At 38.8% G+C, this 20,486-nt stretch overlaps 1 protein-coding gene and 1 long non-coding RNA gene across 2 annotated transcripts; both read left to right on the top strand.

The window, feature by feature from the left end:
* Nucleotides 1–229: 229 nt before the first annotated feature.
* On the top strand, nucleotides 230–4,433 carry LOC128383320 (uncharacterized). Its single transcript, XR_008323887.1, has 3 exons — nucleotides 230–395; nucleotides 2,845–2,886; nucleotides 4,209–4,433. It is a non-coding gene; the product is annotated as an uncharacterized LOC128383320 (long non-coding RNA).
* A 9,077-nt stretch (nucleotides 4,434–13,510) lies between these two features.
* Nucleotides 13,511–15,224, top strand: LOC128383315 (DNA damage-inducible transcript 4-like protein). The gene is made up of 3 exons (XM_053342928.1): nucleotides 13,511–13,604; nucleotides 13,864–14,013; nucleotides 14,495–15,224. The coding sequence occupies exons 2-3, from the start codon at nucleotides 13,923–13,925 to the stop codon at nucleotides 14,983–14,985; spliced, it is 582 nt and encodes a 193-aa protein (XP_053198903.1). The 5' UTR covers nucleotides 13,511–13,604; nucleotides 13,864–13,922; the 3' UTR covers nucleotides 14,986–15,224.
* The last annotated feature ends 5,262 nt before the right edge of the window (nucleotides 15,225–20,486 follow it).

The raw sequence follows: 20,486 nt of genomic DNA, 5'->3' as shown, positions 1-20,486 counted from the left end.
CACCCAGTAAGTCCCAGCCTTCCTCCTAAACTGGTCAAGTGGTGTCAGAGCAGGAAAAAATATGTGACAGGAGTTTACATCGCATTCAAACACATTACACCCAAGTAAGATTCCTGTCAAATGGACTGAGGCTCGCACCCGTCTGCTGGTATCCACAGCCGCCCACTTTACGTCAGGAGGGGAAGCCAGTGTATTTCCTCCCCTTCTTTATCTAAGGGAAGTGCCAAAATAAGCATCAGCAGCAGAGCTCCCAAGCTTGGACACCTTTTCCACTGCACTGGTCACTCTGTTGGCATCTGAGGAAGAAATCAGGGTTCGCAGCTGCAGGATCACCATGAAGATCATCAGGGTTCTGGTCCTTCTTCTTCTAGCATCTGTCCCGGTCTTTACAGACGGTAAGGGAGCTATTCAAACTATCTTTAACTGATACATGCTGTTAGGACAGTTTCAGTCATGTGTCTGTGCATCATCATCTCATTTGCTGATGGGCGAAACAAAATTGAATCTGAAATCTTATAGTGTCAAAAAAATAGAATTTTCTATCAAGTTGACTGCATTGTTGTGAGGAAAATGAATATAAAATGTCTTTTTTCTCGTGCTTCATCAGTTGAGATTGATTGTGATATACATTTAACTCTTTTTTTTTGGTGATGTAATTTTGTTTTGTTTTGGTATGTGCAAAGATAAAGATCACAGTGTTGGTTGAAAGACACTCACACTTTGAACGTTACCTTGGAGACATCCAATTAAAGAGTATATTTCCGTTCATCCAGGCTGAGATAAGATATCTGTGTGTGTGTGTGTGTGTGTGTGTGTGTGTGTGTGTGTGTGTGTGTGTGTGTGCGCGTGCGTACGTGCGTGTCTCTGTATGCATGCATGTCTTCAATTGTCCTCTGCTTTTAATGCAGACTATTTGTACTAACAAGAAAGAAAAACATATCACAAATAATTTAATCATTTTAGAGATTCAGTCAAAGTGAAGATAGAATTTCTTTTTCCTTGTGAAGATTAAAAATCATAATTCAAAACTATCAACCAACATGACAACCAAGTGACAAATGAGTGTCTCCTGGTTTAAGGAGCAAGAAAAAGAAAAAAGAAAAAGAGGGCTGGCTCTTGATTTATTTGTTTGCTTTTCATACAGAGAAGCAAAATAAGTTTTATCTGTCCTGCACTGTTCAGATAGGTGATCTAACTACAGATAGCCAGTGGGAACCAAACTGCCCCCTCTCTCACAGAGAAAACTGATCATTGTCCTGAGACCAAAATGTCCCAACTGGCAACAAATCTACTTCCAGTGTTTAGCAGTAAACATCTGGAGGAAACACCCTCGCCCTGCCGACAGCTCAACCAGCGGAGACATTTTTTTAACACAGTATATTAAAAAAGTTTTTTAACACAGCATATTAAGTTTTTTAACACAGCATATTAAAAAAAACAATATGAAGAAAAGAAAAAGCTTGAATGTCTTTAGGTTTTAGTGTGTTCTCCACAACTGCAGTAGCAAAAAATGTGAACTTGACATCAAACTTAAATGAGTGAAGAACAGCAGAGCCTATAGTTACAGTATATACTACACTCTAATTACCAGACCATGCAGTGAAAGGACTCAACTTTATAGAAACTACTTTTAATACACATAAAACAATGATCTGCATTCAGAGGCTTTAAAGGCTTCCATTCTAATTCTCAATTCACCTTAATAGGAATCTTCTGACTTGACTTAAAGACGCCAAATGAATCAGGATTTTATTAAAGCCTTGCTCCAAGACCTTTAAGAGTTAATTTGGACTTGTTTAAAGTGACTTCAAGTACTTGAGACGTGCACTACTTGAGCCTACTTGAGCTTGCACTTGATTAATTGATTGTTAGATTTTTTTTTTAAGATAAAATTTACATCTGCTCCTGAATACACCATTTTTCTCCTGAACTTGTCTCCAGTGGATTTAAAGTTTGATTAAATAAATCTTTCCTTGTGACTCAGTTTGGACATTTCTGGAATTACTAATGGACTTGAGATTTGACACATTCTCTAAAATACTTGAGGCTTGATTTGGACTAGTCTCATATGGCTTGCTGTAAAGGACTTGAGAGTTAACTTGGACTCCTAATGGCAAGAAGAGTTCAGCTTATCTTTCAGCTGTTCACACCCATGAAGCCAGACAGAGCTGCATGTGGTCAGTGCTAAAACGTGCACTTCAGCCCTTGAGCGAGTGCTCTCGTGTGAAATATACTGAATGTAGTCACAGCTGACAGCAGTAAAGACAGGAAGCCTGGCTGCACAGGTCAGGGGGACAACAATAGTGTGTCTGGGACAGGATGCAGCTTCACACTGTTGCGACGCTTCGAGCAGAGGATATCCACCTCGACACACCACCACGACCACCACCACTATCTTGACCTCCCATCCCCAGTCTGACACTTGAAGCAAGACTCTGGCCTTTAAAGCAGTGCCAAACAGGAATGATGCAAATATGCAACCATGAACCTAAAATAGAGATTCTGTCTGAAGACGTGTTTTACAAAGACAAATGCATGCTGATGTTTTCATGATGGGAACATTTTGAATTACTGGCTAACACATGAGTTTGAAATATTGCACTCAGACAGTAAGGATGTAGAGCGTAAGAGTCAGCAGGGTTGTTTAATGATCCCAATGTCCAGTGGCTGTGAGCATGTGAGGCTACAACATTCAGTGTGATTGATGAATTTGTCTGCAACAGAAAAACAGACTATTTCAAATTTTCAGTCAATGTATATGATGCAAATGGCTACCAGCCCCATGGTTGTGGTGTGACATGTTACAGATGTGTTTCTGCTTTCTGTTTTCATTATGCCCTCCAGATGGCCAACCAACTACTGCCTCACCAACGTTAAAGCCAGATGGTAAGTGTGGCATTAAAGGAATTATTCAACAGTTCTTTTTTCTTCTTTTGGTGGAGATTCAGATGAGAAAACTGATACCACTCTCATATGTGTGTTAAAATTAAGACTACATCAATTGCAGCAGTTTAGCTTAGCTTAGCACAAAGGCTGGTAACAGGGATAACAAGTAGCATGCAGTTGCCCAGCAGCCCCAAAAGCTCAATAAATAACATGTTTTATCTCAGTTGATAAGTCAACAGAAACCAGCCTTATCTTCCTGGAGTCTCAGCTGGTTGCCTGGCAACTCCTATCCAAGAAATTGTCACTTCAATTAAAGGACCAGTATGTAGATTTAGAGAAATCTATTGGCATAAATGAAATACAATGCTTATAAGTCTTTTTTAATTAGCGCACAATCACCTGAGTATAAGTATCATCTAATCGTACGGCTCTTCTGGACTTTCAAAGTGTGATTGGACCAAACAGATCAAATTTTGATACTAATGATGAGTCATTTTGCGGGGTTTGTGACGCGCAGAAAAAAATATCCACTGATTTACAGACATCTCCTTCACAAAGTAAGTGTATGGGGGAAAGTCTTTTTGGGTCCAATAGCATCACATGATGCTGTAATTACATAGTTCAGCAGCTATGTCAAATTAGCTTCAAAGCCCAGTGCGCTTCCTGGGAGCTTGGGAGCAGGTCCTCTTCCACGGATCCCACAATGTTTCTACAGTAGCCCAGAAGGGTCAAACCAAACACTGGCTCTGGAGAGGAACTTTTGTGTTTGTCCTTTAAAACAGCAAATTGTCATTTTTAGGCTCCAGTTTTTGAACTGATCAAACAACTGAATTTTGTTATCTTCAGACTGAGAAAGGATAGTTGTTTCTGTTTCCAGTCTTCATGATAAGCTAAGATAACCAGCTGCTAGAATAGCTTAATAATTAGACCAGATAAATAATGATAGCCTAATCATTTCCCCAAATGTATAACTGTTGCTTTGAATTAGGTTAAATATTGAAATAATTTTCTAAGAAGAGAAGAAACAGTTCATTTTTTTTCACGGTACACAAACTGCTATGGGAAGTGCAGGGTGGGGCGAGGTGCAAACATAGATTTTTACAATCCTACATTTTGTTGTTGAGCCCAGATTCCTCTGTTGAAATTATAGTAATTGTTTGATTCCCCTGACAGCATGACATGACAGAGTTTATTTTCTACTCTAACCCCCTTAGGCAACCATTTTTATGTCAATGTCTATCTTTTTCCACCAGCAGCACCAACAACAACAGCAGCACCACCAACACCAGCACCAGCAGCAACAGCAGCACCAGCACCAGCAGCAACAGCAGCACCAACAATAGCAGCAGCAGCAGGTCCAGCAACAACAGGTTGGGGGATCTATGGATGGATGGATGGATGGATGGATGATTGATTGATTGATTAATTTATTGATACTTAAAATTCTCATAGGTTTTTTTTGTCTGCAAAACTGCAAGTAGGCTTATTTTGCCATGTTTCTGAAAACAGGTATTTTCCCTTTTTTCCGTAAAAAAATTCCTGCTCTAGGCCCAACACCTAACAAGACTGTAATGACTCCAACATCCAACCAGGAGGTGAACACTACACAAGGAAGTGCCCAGTCAGATGCTAAAGGTCAAACTCAGACTTTAATCTATTATGTTTTGTTTTTCATTGGTTGGTGGAGCCACATTTTACATGTATTTATGCAAATGCTGTGTCACAGATTTGGGCCGCTAAATAAACTCCATATGTGTCAAAAGAAAACTGCTTTGCAAATTTGGCACGATGATGGCAGAGTGAAGCATGTCACCTGGAGTATATATCAAAATATATAATTTACCTGTATCAGAGTCATAATTATTAGTAATGATCATAATTAGCTATTAATGATGGATATTTGTTTAATAAAATGTTCTTTTCTTTATTAACTTTATTAGGGCCTGGGAATGGAAGTACCATGGTGCCAGCATTGACTACTAGTGCAGTAAACAACTCGGATGTTCAGACAAACAGTACTGCAGGTGAGAGGAAACAAGTATTACATTATCATATTATCACGTATCTTATCAAGTATAAGAATCTTTTTTTTTTTACATTTATGAATAAAAATGTATTGCCAACATAACATGACATATAGTCCACACACTGTCTGTGAGGTGGAGACATTTACTCTAATGGCTTCACACATCTATGACAATGTATATTTTAACTATTTACAGTCTTACAAACTTAATATGAACTTTGTAACTTTAACATCTTAATTGACGTCTCATATTTTCATGGTTTAAAAATAAGGCAAAACAATTATCAAATGTTTACACAAAATGGTCGTATTAACTTTTAAAATGTAAAGCGCTTTCACACTGAACATACACATTTGAATTCATTTCTTAATTAAACTGTATGGAAAATGAAATTACACTTTGGATCGAATAATTATTAATGAAACGAGTTTAAATATAATATTTAAAATGCTGATATGTTTGTTCTTCTCTGAAGGTACTGAAGTCCCTACTACTAAGTCTGGAAACATTTCTAATGCCACATCAGAGCCAACAGGGACGAATGCGCAGGGAAATAGTGCTAGTAAGTTATACTGTTCTACCATATGTGATTATACTGGATGTGAAGCCACACATGAAGAATAAATAAAGTCATGTTAAATAATGAATTATCAATTGTACTATTCATTAATAAAAGACATGAAACTAATCAAAAAACATGTTATTTCAAAAGATCCTCAGATTGACAACCCAGTATCCCCTCGCCAAGGTAAGGTACTAAACTATACACTGCTCTTGTTAGCTGGGTGCCCTCAAATATGTGTTTCACCAAGTGGCCACAAAATCAGTTATTACAAGTTTAACACACAAAGAAAGAGTTAACATTTCATACTGCGCATGCCAACACTAATTGGGTATTTCAGGAAAATTCAGACCAATGATTAAGCAATTGCAGCTTCTTAAAGTTAGAAAGATTTAACCTTTAATGAGTATATGCGAGGCCCTACAGTGTGGAGACTGTGGCGGTAAAGTGAATAGTTTGATTGGGATAGTGTAGTTTAAGGTCAGCAGCTGCAACTGTTACATTACTGGTTTACCAGTGATATTTTATCCTCAACTGACAAGTCAAACTGGATTAATGTGATGACGATCTCCTCCTGTTTTAGCCGCCGCAGACACAAGGCTGTGGTGGATCTTGTTGCCTTTTGCCGTGGCCATAGCTGCGGTCGCCATCGTCCTCTATTTCAAACACAAGACGGGCCACGATCACACAGGTACAGTTAACTCACTTATAGATTATTGAAATGAAAAAAGACATATTTCAGCTCCGAAAAGAGCAGCAAAAATAAAATCCCTTCTCTTCAATTCAACAGAAACCATCGACACTGGAACTGAGAAGTAAATTTAAACTTTTTTCATGTCATGTAATGGTTTGTATTGTTAAGATGCCTTCACCATCAAAACATTCACCCCTTTGTCTCCTGAACCCTCCACAGTGCATCTTTCCAAAGCAGGCCCGAAAGCACCAAAGATGGTGTCATGCTCCTGGGCGTGAAGTCATCAGGCGGAGAAGAGAATGGTGAGCTGCCTTCCATCTATTTCCTGCAAAGGCTCCTTCCAAGTTCCTTCTGTTTTTGCATTTTTCCATCACTTGTTAAAGCTATTTCTCCAGACACAGACTTGCAATTATTCCAGGGAAGTGACTGGCTTTTAATATCTCATTGTGCAGTATGGGCTTTTGGGCTTTGCTGGGCAACAGAAGGTGTTTCCTGTGATTTCGCGCCCCCGCCCTCGAACAAGCAGCAGGGCTTGAAAGATAGGGACTTCCTAACATAAACACAGATTATTTTGGACAGGAGCTATTGTGCAGCCAGTAAATGTCAATGTGGCCCAGACGTTGTGGGCATGCGTGTCGATGGGGTGAATGCATGTGCACATGCACGTGTAGCTACGCATGTGTCATACAGATTTGCACACACCCTATATACCCCTTCAACCCCAACCATGAAAATAATAAATTTGGTCATTAAATGTCCTGCCTCCCTTCCTTAATACAATCAGACCTTGATGACTGGACTGCGAGCTTTGGAGGGAAATGGAGTCATGCTTTTGGAATTTTGCTGAGGAAGAAAGTGTTTATGTTGTTACAGACTACTGGAGGTCTTTGGGTTGCAGCTTTATAAATTCTTATCTGACTGCCAAACTTGTTCGCCACAAACTGTACTATGCACAGATAAATTCACAATCCCACGCTCAAGCTCTCAAACAAAAACTGCTTCTTTACTGATTTATCAGCAAGTACACCATAAAAAATAATCTGTTCAAATAATCAGTTAAATGAAATATAACATAATGATTTAACACACTCATGTTTGACAACAGAAAATTGTGCCCTACCCCTAACTCTACCAACAAGTTTTTTTTAAAATTTTCAACAGGTGCCATCTCTTAAGCAGGTTCATTACGCTGCCATACTCTCAATAGTCAATGCAGCACTGCCATCTAGTGTTTCATTGATGAAGGGCAGTGGTGGGGTGGGGGTAATATACAAGACAGCAACTTCATTTAGATCTTGTCCAATCACTGTTTTTCTTTATGTTTCAGCTGCTGCAAGATAAAATGAAAGCCAGCTGGAGCATTTTGGTAGCTGAGTGGTTACCTCGCATACCGCATCATGGCAGAATCCCTGATTCGATTCCGGCGGGGGACCTATAATGCAGGTCATTCCCCTCTCTCTCTACCCTTTTCCTGTTGGTCTACGTGCCAACTATTATCAAAAATAAAGGCAAAGCTCAAAACTAAATGTAAAAAAAATAAATATCATGTCCGAAAAATAACTTAAAAAAGAAAAAAGAAGGGCAGCTTTCCAGCAGATGAGTCACAGGTGTCCCCCCCACCCCCACCCCCCCCCCACCCCCCAGCCCCCAACTGTGATGGAGAAACTGTTTATATGAATTTTTATGAATATAAATTTTATTTTACTTTTTTGTTAATTTTAACAGCAGGCTATGATTCTGTATTCTGAAAGCAGCTTTTTACTTTATACATTTGTGACTGTGACAATAAGAAATGTACTTTGCAACATTCCTGAAGACTTAAAACTGTAAAAGTCTTTTTGATTGAATTGACATTAGCAGATAACTCCTTGCCTGTGGAATATAGTCTCTCTTTTTTTTTAAAACAATTCTTAATCGACACAAACGTTTATTTCAATATTGTAATGATAAAGTCATGTTGGATCACAAAACACCTTTTCTGTACAGTGCACTGACCTCAGATACATCACATATTGGATGTAATAATTGATTACATAGTTTTATATTATCATAATTATCATATGTTCTGGTAGGTTTGTTACTCTTCATTTATATGCTTTGAATTGTGTTACAGATTATGATGGCATCATGTTGTTAAATCCTCATGTTAAAGCTGTATTGTTGTCTTTTGCTACTCAGAGAACAGACTTGTATGTGATGTTTTTTTTAAAGAAATCTCTGTACAATCTAAAGTTGTGTTTAAAAGCAGGTGGTTAAATATTCCATAGAATGTTTTGAAGTTAACAATCTTCCCTCTCATGACAATACTGCACATTCACCAGCAATTTTGTTTTGTGCATGTTGCTAAACTCAAAGTCATAAGAATCTGCAGTGGTGGTCTTTTCAAATGTGTGTTTATTCGACTCAAGCAAAAAGCAAAAAGCCCAGGGGATGCAGAAGATTTTATCTAAAGACACTGGAACAGTTTTATTGCTGGAATTAAACCTCAAATAAATCACAGCAAAATGTTGTTTTTTGTTATTTAGCCTCAGTGCATCAAATGTAATATTTAACTGATCTTGAATTATGTCTTTGGGTGGTTGGTTTACTGAATAGTGAAAGCCTTGCTCGCGTATCTTTTATGAAAATACACAAGACTGATAAAAATAACTGATTAAATAGTTTGTCTCTATGATAGCAGGAAATGTGGGAGTAGTATGTTTTATGTAACCTATGATCTCCACTAGGTGTAGGTGCAGTGATTCACCACTGGGAGGAGCAGCACTATGGTTTGACCTCCAGTTCATAAGAAAGTGTTTATTGCTGAGAGGTTTCATGAGGTTGTTGACAGTGGAGTGAGATATGGGAAACCAATGAAAAATCTCACTCTGTCCCTGTTTGAACCACAGCATAGTTTTCATACAGTACATAACAAATACATTTACAACCTGTGTCATCAAATCCAGATGTTTTTTTTAAAGGAAAGATACCTGAATAAATTCAAATGAGTTAATAAGAAAAAGTTTTAACCATTTTTTGTAATGACCTCAATTTCAAACTGATTCACACTCTGACTCGATCTCTGTGGCCTTTGTAAGCTGAGACTTGGTAACAGCTTCGACCGTGGGCATATTTCCACCAATGAGACAGTGAGCAGATTGGCAGGAGGCCCATCACACACAAGTATAATGCCCTCCCAGCTGTGGCATGGGCTGAGTTACATTCAAGATGCCATGCCAGCCTTTTTCCCTCACAGTGTTTGATCTCACTCTTTAGGCCAACTGTCTACTTTTCCATTTTCAAGATATTTTCACTTTCTCCTTTAAAGCACTTTAAGCCTCTGACAGCAAAAAATCAATGCAATTGTTGCCCTTAAATTTCATTTCAGTGGAGTGCTTTTTCTGCTGTAACAAAACTGAACCTTTCTGAATGTCGCATTTGTAAGGCAGCAATCTCATTGATTGAAAACAACTGTGTGCTTCCAAGAACTAATGGAGGTATTTTTCCACATATTTAATCTCTAAATCTGACATGTTTGCTGCAAATTGTACAATTTAGCACCATGATTACTGCCTTATCACTTTGCTCTGGAGGAAGTGACTTACTTAAAATGTCCATCAGAAAACGGACTGGTTGGAATTCATAATTGGCACATTAAAGCACTTATGACCCATAATTTGTCAATGATAGGATCTTGATGCCAGCTAGATGAACATTTAATGGCTCCCTTTGAATTTATTATTGAATTAAAGCAAAATCAGACACAATTTTGGTCTGTCAAATAAACACATTCATAATACATTGCATTCAGTTGGCCTTTGGTCTATTTTATAGCCGAATTTGTAGCAAGGAGTAACTCAGGGAGTGTCACAGTCTAATTATTTCAGCTGTGACAGAACACTGATCAAAATCTGCATTAAAACCAGGCATTAATATGACCTGGGTATAGGTTTGCAGGGGCATTTAGAATCAAGTAACATTATTACATGAGATGGAATAAAGGAGAGAGTAAATCAACAAACTGCAATGATAACCAAAAAAGTATTTTGTCTGCTTGCACTAACAAAGAAATAAAATCTTTTTGCATTTTTTTTAAACTAGAAGGACTTTGCTCCCTCTCGTATACACATCAGCTATGTGCAACACTAGCAACCCTCTGGCATGCTCAAGGAATACTCCTGCACATTCATCCAGCTATCTCCCATGGCAGAGAAATGCAACTCAGCAAAAGCACTCCTGTTGTTAAATTTCATGGGGGAGAGAAGTAGCACGTTTCACTGAGCGGAGACTTGGCATACCAGCCTTCTTAACAGAGCCTTCATTTAAACTAGGATGGATTAGTAACCTGAAACACAACACGTTTTTATCTTTTTGCCTCATCCAAGGAAAGAGGAGCTGGCACATGGAACAAATTCAAAAGCAGATTTTGGTTGCCTTACCAACAGACAGTGAAGGTCAAGGTACTTCACATTACTATAGCCTGGTCTCCACTCTTTTACTGCAAGTCTTTGTACACCAGATGTTTGCCACACAAAAAACACGATAGAAAGAAACAAATGTTTTGAAATTCTTTTTACCAGTGAAATTTAATTGAGATGAAAACATTTGTATCAAGCTCTCGTCTGTTGTAACTGCAGCACAGGAAGTTACAGAGAGGAGTGTTGCAGTTCATGGAAAAGCAAAGTTCATATACAAGCAAAATGTAACAGAGAGGCACGGGAGACGTCTCAGCAACAACAACAAATGGATTGATCCACCAGTTGCTGTAAACACAGTAACTCTCCTGGGCCTTAAGTCGGAGGATATTATTTCATGGAGTTCAGAGAAGGCTTTCTTTCTGAACTCTGAACTTTAGAGACGCACACAGAAAAAAACAAACTCAATCAGAATATACATTCATCACTAAATCCTCTTGATAGGTTTTAAGTAAACCAATTACAATATATTTTTTAATCTCATTCTTAATATGCTAACTGTTTCCTAAAAGATTTTTAGGTTTATGAAGCTGCTACACAGTCCCATCATATATATATGAATTACTGTTACGCTCATAACTAAATATATATCACTGTATTGCCCTGATTCTGCCCCGTATATATATAATTTACGACAGTGATATGTGATATATATGATTTTACTGTCAGCTGTGAAAATTGCAGTAACATCCCAGTGTGCTACTTTATTTTCATCTAGGCTCCTCAGTAAACCCACATTGTTGCAAAGCGTGACGGCATCAGTAGATAAGAGCAAGGGCACTATGGGGTAAAGTTTCAGGCACCATGTGATTTGTTAGTTTTATTCCTCTTTACATCAAATACATGTTGAATTTGAGGTTTAAAATTTCCAGTGAAGCTCACACTCAAAATGACAGACTTAAGAATATGAAGATTTTTCACTTACAATTATTTTTCCATTTAATTTGGCTGACCTGCATAATTTTACTATTTAAATGACTCCAAGCTTGTTAAGTTTTTATGATGCAGTATAAAATGTAGGCTATTGGGTCTGCATGCTTCGCTTTCTCAGAAACTGTAGAACCAACATAAATTTAGGTTAAAACCTCATTAAAATCATGTCACAATGACTGCTTAAGTTACACATATTTAAACTGTGATCTCCATAACTAAGATTATAAACTCTTTTTTTCTTCCTTGAGACTGATGGTGCCATGTTTCTTGTCATAAAATCTGCAGAAATTACCTTGACCTACCTGTATCACACAATGTATTAAATAACCCGAAAGCTTAATATTATCCTGTGCTAACATCAGTGCCTTTTGCACAGAACTTAAACAAAGGCCTTGCTTATCCAGCACTTTACACGGTATGCCTGCCTCCACAAAGGCAGTAACACTAGCTAAAGCATGTGACTTTTTCTGAGGCATATCTAGTTCTCCCCATGTGACTGGAGGAAAGCGCTCTCTCGTCCACTGAATTCCATCACCCTCAGCCAGCCGAGCTGCTGGGGGTAAGAGGGGCAGATCCAGTTACTGGGAGAAAATTTCTCTTGAGAAATGTTGTTTGATTGAGGATAGACTGCTGATGAGCAAAACAACTGTGCTCAGTGTTTTCCCTGCCAAATGTACACACACACATACAGATACAGTAAGATGGGACATATAGGCTCAGTGAACCTGATCAAGGGGCATCATCTTTCCACAAACGTATGTTTTGATTTGTGTCAGACATCCATCTGAGATATTGTTTTTGTGCTGATAATTACATGGCTGTGGTAGAAAGCCACCAGAATTTCATTCTGAGCTACTATTCTTGAATATTCTTTCATATGCCAACCACTAATAATGCTTCATTTTGCTGCAGACGCCTGCACCCTCCTGGTTTGGCATGTGAAGGTCCCAGGAAACAATTTTGGAAACCAATGCTTTTCAGGTCAAACCAGAACACTCCATATGCTTCTGCCTCTTGAGATTACCATGTTTTAAGAGTTAATTATGCTGAAAATGCTATTCATGCCTCAGCTCTTAAGATAAGGATTTACCTCAGCTCTTAAGATAAGATTCATAGGGGTTATATGATATGACAAACACATAAAATGTAAAACTATACTGGACATTAACATTTGGACAACTCGTTATCTTAACAAAGGCTAAAACAATAATTAGCACACTGTCAAAGCCTCAAGCAACCTGTAGCTGTTGAATGGTATAAAAATATAGTCCTTGTTTTAAATCTTTACTTGATTTGTATAGAGATGATACAATATGTGTTCAAAGAGCCTAAACTTCTCCTCTAGTGCCTGTATTTTAACAGCATGGTTGTTTTTACATTTTTAAATTTACTCTTACCAAGAATAGGCTAATATTAAAATGTTTCTTTGGGCCTTACAGCACAAAAGGTTAAAAGAAAACTTTCTCTGAATGAAATAAAAATATTTAAAATAATGTAATGCTTCATTTATGTTTTATATTATTATATTATGACTCTAATATGTCAGTAATATTTACAAATCTTCTATATTTTCCCAATAAAAAGGTGTATAAAGTTGATATGACCCCAGTGTTTGTCCACATTTTAAACTCGTGGGTGTTATCCCCAGTGAGCAAATAAAAAACAGGGTTCAGGTGGATTCGTCACCAATCAGCCTTTTTTCAAGGTAACTCATCTCACAGGCTAGAGCCGGAATATTAGTCCTTCCACATAGCAACCAAATTATACTCCCACAAGCATTGGTCAATTATTTAAATCAAGCCCTATTTACCGCCAATCAGGAATAAGCTCGAGTCTTCGAGAGGCGTGCTGTGATTGGTCCAACCCTCGGGTCAGCTGAGCAGGAGGAAGGTATAAATACTCCTCAGAACTTTTACCTTGTGTAGTGTGTTTGTGTGTTTGTGTGTGTGTTGGTGTGGGAAAGAAAAGAAAAGAAAAGAAATGCGTCTATGAATTTATTTATGAGAAACCGTCTAAACTAAAACATTTTGCACTAAATAATATTTAAGGTAAGTCATTTCAATATTGACTAGAAATGGTATAGTTAGCTGTTAACGGCCGAGTAACGTTAGTAAACTTCAGTTTTGTCGGTGGCGGGCATGAAGTGACTGTTAATTGTTGAATTTTAACTGTTTTAAGGCATTTACATGATGAAATGGTTAACTTAATGAGCCACCTAGCTCTTCGTGAGCTTAAGACTAACCGCTTCGACTGTTGCATTGACCCCTAACTACATCGTTGTTGTTTTTTGTATGTTGTTTTTTTCAGGCAGCTTTGCTGAAACCACAGGAAAGCAGTCCACTCCTGGAGAAATCAAGACTGTCACCATGGTTGCCACAAGCACATTAAAGACCAAAAGCAGCGACTGCATATCGGATTTGGTTGAGCGAAGATATGACCAGGCTTGCATTGAGAAAGGTAAGCTTACCGGGTCTTTGTGTGTTTTTGTCTTTATAGCTAACCTGCTAGTTGCTGGATACTTCCAGTTGTGTGCTTGTTTATCCCTGTGTGGTGCATGGCTGCTGCAGTAAGGGGGGCGGAGGGGGGAGGCAACAGAGGATGAAGTCATCCCTTCAGTCTGTCTGCACAACAGCAGCCTGCGTACAATAACAGGCTGCAAAACCATCTTTTGCTGTCAAAAGCTGGCTTATGTAAACCCTGTATTTAGAGTTTGTATGAAATGTATTTTTTTGAAAAACGCATCCAGAAATTGCAACCAGTAGGTAGTTATGAATCCCTGCAATCACTTATTTACTGGCATTTTTAGACTGGTCAAATATAAACAGCAACACTTAATGTGATTTGTGGATGTTGCTATCTTGAAATAGTGTTCTGCAGCATTTGGATATTAAATAAGAAAGCCACTGATTCCTAAATGTTACATTTTGTTTTTCCCCAGAACTGGATTTCTGGGATCACTGCTTGGCTGAGCCCCAGAGGAGTGCAGATGTCTCTGAAGACAGAACCTGTCAACAGCTGGCTAAGATGTTTGAGAACTGCCTGTCACGAGCCAAGAAGACAACACTGCACTGCTCCTCTGTGCTGGTACCCGAGAAGCTCACACGGAGGATAGCTCGGGAAGTCCTGCGACTGGCGTCTTGTGAGCCCTGCGGCCTGCGTGGCTGCGTCCTTTACATCCACCTGGAGCTGGAGAAGGGCTGCAAGAGGCTGGAGCGCATTGTGTACGATGCCACCGTGGTGCCCACGTTTGAACTGACACTTGTGTTCAAGCAGGATGGCACTGCCTGGCCCAGTCTGCGGGACTTCCTCTTTATGGGAACCTGCTTTGCCCCATCTTTCAGACATGTACTTAAACTGAGTCCAGGTTTCCGACTCGTCAAGAAAAAACTGTACTCCTCCTCGGCTGGTACCGTGGTAGAGGAGTGCTGAACTTTGAGGGAGGTTAGAGTGGGATAATGGGTTTCCTGTGGGTAAATGCACTTCTGCCCAAATGTAAGACACACATTTTCTACAGTGTTTTTGTAATACAGTTTGTCAGTTTATCAAATAGCAGCCAGTCAGTTCCTGAGTGACTGTTTGAAACTTGGGATACAAAGTTGAAAGCTTATGCATAAATGAGCCTGATAGTTCTGGTTTGGCTTCAGTGTTTCTAAGTGCTTTTTTTTTTTTTTTTTTTTTTTAAATCAGCAAAATTGTAATATTCTGGATGTTTTTCTAATAAGAGCATTTGTTGTCCGGACACAATTTTAAATTGTACATTTTGCAAATGAATGTAAAACTGTTCATGATTGAGAGGGACATGCATACCATGGGTACACTTTTGTGTACACCTTTTTCACTAGCCACTTTGTTGATGCATCTGCGTGTTTCCAGATACATTGAATGTGTTCAGCAACAGTAAACACTCCTAGGCTTGAATAAGAGACTGAAATTTAAGCAGTCTTTTGGGGCCATATGTAGCTAGTTGTGTTTGTGCTGTATTTAGGGCTGCAGATATTTAAGCCACTGAATGTCTTGTAAAGATGCTGCTGTCACGGTGTGGGCTTCTCACACTTAGGGAATGTGGATGCCTTAAACGTCATATCGTAAGTGTTTGGTTTGTTTTCCTCCACTCAGATCACCGCTATTTGTAAGTTTTAGTGTCAGATTTTTTTATTCTTTTTTTTTTTAACGCCCCTCCTTTCCCCTAGACACTTATCTGTTATGCCATTTGATAACAGGGAGGTGCAAAGAAATTACTGGAGGTCCAGCTGGGTTTTTTTTGGTGAATTCCCTAGTTTGCTAACTTTTGTATGCCATTTGAACTCTATTGACACTCGTTCTTGTCTATTGGACAATAAAAGACTTCAACCTTACATCACATGTGCAGACTGATTCATATGCATCTTGTATTTAATGAAGAATCTCTGAATAATTGTGCCTGTTCAGCAGTCACAGAACATTACTGTGCATATTCTGGAGCCATGACCAAGCCTGGAGTGGGCAGGCAGCAGAGGCACAATGCAGGCTTTTTGAAAGGGGACAAAAGGCACAGAAAGATCTCTGCAAGAATGTGGCGTATGTGTTTATGCTTGATCCTGACTTGCATAGCAAAGAATTTCTGGCTTGGCATCTTAACAGTCACTTCAAGGAAAACTAGAGGCATCCTAGTGTGTGTTTTTTTTTTTTTTTGTGTAACTTGTATAAATGTAATGTATTTTACTGACATTGTCAATGATTCAGTTACTGCTCTTAGCAGCTCTAGTTCTTAGTCTTCCCTTTCAACAGGTCTTATTAGAGCTTGGAAACTCTTGTCAGGTTATGGTTGCACAGAGGTTTATTCTGTGGCAGTAGCAGCTTTTGGACAGTGCTGTGGCTGTTTATATAAGCACATCAGCTGCTTGTGTGAATCTGCAGAGTTTGTGTGACATTTCTCTTGCTGTCTTTAATGGAGGTGTCTCCATAGTGATTTTGAGGGCTGGTGTTTGTGGGCTAGACAAATGAGTCGGATGAATAAAAGATTTTGGCACTTGTGTGGGATATTTGTAGTAGTTGCATTTAAGCTCAATACTTACTCCTCCAATTCAGCCTCTCATCTTTGTACTTGCAAAGTTTGAGGCTGAAGTAGGCCACTGACATAATGGTGGACTACTTTATGTTGATTGCATAAACATTTTTCCAATTATACTGTCACGTCTCTCATGCACAAACAAGAGAACAGGGTGACTTGGTCACAGTAGGTTAATGACAGAAGCACATGATCTTGTGCAAGATGCATCACAGTCATTGTGAAGGGACAAAGCACCAGTGATCATTTACTCGGTCTTACCCTATCCTCGCCTGATCCCTTTCCCTTGCTGTGCTAATGTGGGTCAGCAACACAAGTTTGCATTGTTGAGCCCATAAAAGTATACAATGCTCTGAAAATGTATCTGGAGATTCACTGGTGCTACTGAACATTTTCCAAATCATGAGACTGATTCATCCAAGCTAGCAAGGAAACTGTATTTATGCCATAATATCTAGTTTATGACTTTGTGATCCCCTGACATTTAATCTGGTGCCAATAGCGAGGTTGAGGTTTTGAGCAAGATGTCCCAATGATGACCACATTTATAGCCATGAAATTTGATACACATGTTCATGTTTCCTACATGAATGAATTGCTGCATCTACCTTCATAGTACCACCATCATTGTCATCAATACTTCAGCATCTTATCATTGTTATTGTGAACATGTTAGCATGCTGACCTTAGCATTTAGGCTAGTTCACAGCACTGCTGTGCCTAATTATAGCCTTACAGAGTTGCTGGCATGGCTGTAGACCTGTTATTAAATAACCAATCTCCCTGAGTATTTAGCCCAGTCTTCCATTCTGAATATCTATGTGGCAAGATGAGAGAACATGTTGTAGATTCATTTACAACTACGCTGAAATCCCACTAAACACTCTGTCAAATTTTGAATTTTATTAGACCACTAGGTCTGGATTTTTGTCAGTAAGTTCCTTTAAAATGTGACATTTAAAGTATATTACATTCTTGGTTTATGCTCCATGTCCAAAGAAGCAGTATGGTCTGCAAATGCTCATACTGAGGAACACACCAGCATAATTAATGTAACCTCGTATGGAAAAGTACTGAAGGCTTTTTCACACTACTGCAACCAAAAGAATCTGAGCAGCACTGCACAGGTTTGGCAGCTCATTCACTCAAGCCCATGAATCTATTGGTAGTACTTGAGATCCTCAGTGTCAACATGATTCATCTAAACCCGCGTGCAGTGTAGGTTTCAGTGACAGCTCCATGTGTTGTGAAATGAGTAGAGGGCGTTCCTTCCCCCCATAGCTGCAGAGTCATTCACACTGATCAGATTGATCACACACATGCCTACACAGCATATAGCCATGAACGACTACAGATGTTTACCAGTTCTGAGTTGCCTCTCCATCCCCATAGGGAGTCTGTGTTACTTGATAGGACTGTTTGTTCCCAGGGGATAAGCTGGGCTCAGTTCCACGTTTCCTACTGACCCACAGAACAACCTCTTTCAGGAACGATGGAAATCTGATGATGATCTGAACTTGGATAAAGAGTACATGCATGTCACACTGGGACTGGATATTATTTCATGATCTACATATGTTTATCTGTCTCCTAAGTGCCTGTAAATAACAACTTTTCTTTGCATACAAGTTAATCCCAGAATTGGCTGTTTTTGTGCGTCTTACTATCTCATATAGTGTATACATAGTAAATAGTACAGTGGATATAAATAGATCCTTGTTTACTCATTCACTATTACGATTTGGCATTAGGTAACAGTAATGTTGTAATGTTCATTTCACACCAGAAAACATATAAATGCAAGATTTAGCCTGTTGAGTGTCATATGTCATTGGTCATGTTATTACCTAAAACAGTGACATTAAAATTTAAACTATCTGGAACTTACTCAATTTGGCCACTTCTGCCAGGTATGGTTACGTAACAATGGTCATGAGTCACCATGACAAATCAAACACTGACTCCCAGAACGAGATCTCCATTCAGAGAAAGCTACACTAACTAAGTGCTCTGTTTGGTAAACAGGGGCTCACTGCTACCTCTTTACTGAAGTTACATCTCATGATCCTTGGGTATTGAAATTCAAACCTTTCAAACACTTGCGTCTAACGGTGACAGTGCTGGCAACACGCACTGCCAAATGATGCTTAAGTAGAGCAGAGAGTGGGCAGTCTGACAGGAGTTAACACGGGCTTAAAGACAGAAGTTATAAAAAATGTCATCTCAATTCTGCTATTTATTTATAGTCATGGCTTCTCAGCTGTCTAAAAAAATAGAAACACATGTATAATTTAATGAAATACAACAAAATGACTACATTAAATGAACAAAATATTGAGTTTTTATTCAGACTATTTTACTTTATAATGTTTTGAGGCTGCATTATGTATTGGTGTTTAATTGGACTGCTTTATAATGAAATATGTGTCTGATATTTCATCCACCTCATTAATATATAAGCAGGGACAGTGCCAAAAATGTTAAGACAGACCTTTTTGTATAATGCAGTGCAATGCAACAACATGAAACATAGCCTCAAAAATAAGCATATAAATAATATACAATTACAGTCATATAAATTATGTTTTACAGAGGTAGTTTGTAATATTGTGCTTATGTAATTCATTACATTCACATGTTTGAGTTTTTCTCTCTCTTTTCTGTCTGCCAGGTGTCATCTCAGTATTTTAAATCCTGCTACTTTATAGTTGTATGACCACCCTCTAAATACAGACTTGTGTTTGTGAGCACATGACTTTAATCCTGACAACAAAAATACAGAATATAAATCTACAATGTTAACAAGCGCCAAGGTGTGAGGTTTTTTGGTGTTGATGTCCAGTATTCTTTGTCTTTTCAGGTCAGTTGTGTGGCTTCAAGTAGTGTTTAGTGTACCAGGGGTACAAAACCCTGGAAATATTCTAAGTTTTTGAGACTGGACATAGAAAGCACAGTCACAAAATCACTATACATAAACTTATAATGTGGAAGAGTGCTTGTAAGGAATGGCAAGGTAGTGCTTGGGGTCCCAGGGATACAAAGTAGTGAGTGGTATGCCAGAGACGTGAAGCCCCAGAAATGTTCTACATTTTTCAACTGAAGATAGCGAGCGCAGTCACAAAATCAATATACAAGAGCTTGTAATGTGGAAGAGAGGATAGAGGATGACCTGACCTGGTGCATCAAGACCACTGCTATCATCAAGAAGGCACAGCAGAGATTGCACTTCCTGAAAGTACTCAGGAATAACCAACTCGCACAAAAACTGCTTGTGTCCTTTTATCGTTGCTCCACAGAGAGCATTTTGACCTACTGCATCTGTGTGTGGTTCTCCAGCTTCACAGCTGCAGACAGGATAGCGCTCCAGATGGTGATCACCACAGCCCAAATGTTTATCAGCTGCCTTCTCCCCTCCCTGGAAGATCTGTTCATTTCTCGCTGTTTCGGGAAAACTCTCCATATCATCAGGGACCCATCTCATCCAGGACACTGTATTCCAGGACACTGAATGAGATGGAAAATGCTTCAGGACATTGAGAGTATGCACTAATAGATTACAAAACAGCTTTTATGCTAAAGCCATAAATCATGCTTGATTTTGAGTATCTAATATTGAATGTGAAAAAGGACAATTACTATCTGCCTTTCGAGTTTTGAACTTACAGGGAAAAACTTCTACAGAAAACTGGACTGTGGGGCAAAAGCAATGTCACTCATTTTTCTTATCAGCTTGTGTGTGATGCTAAAGCGAACATTGCTGTTTTATCCCATGAGTGGGTTCAAGTAGCATGGAGTACCAGGGCTGTGAAGAAGTTGAGTTTTCACATATACTTTATTACATTTTTGCACAGGGGGTATTCATACATACAAAAGTAAAATAAAT

The sequence above is a fragment of the Scomber japonicus genome, chromosome 22 (assembly GCF_027409825.1).
Source record: "Scomber japonicus isolate fScoJap1 chromosome 22, fScoJap1.pri, whole genome shotgun sequence".
Taxonomy (NCBI): domain Eukaryota; kingdom Metazoa; phylum Chordata; class Actinopteri; order Scombriformes; family Scombridae; genus Scomber; species Scomber japonicus.
The sequence above is the reverse complement of the archived record's forward strand: the minus strand, read 5'-3'. Positions and strand labels throughout refer to the sequence as shown.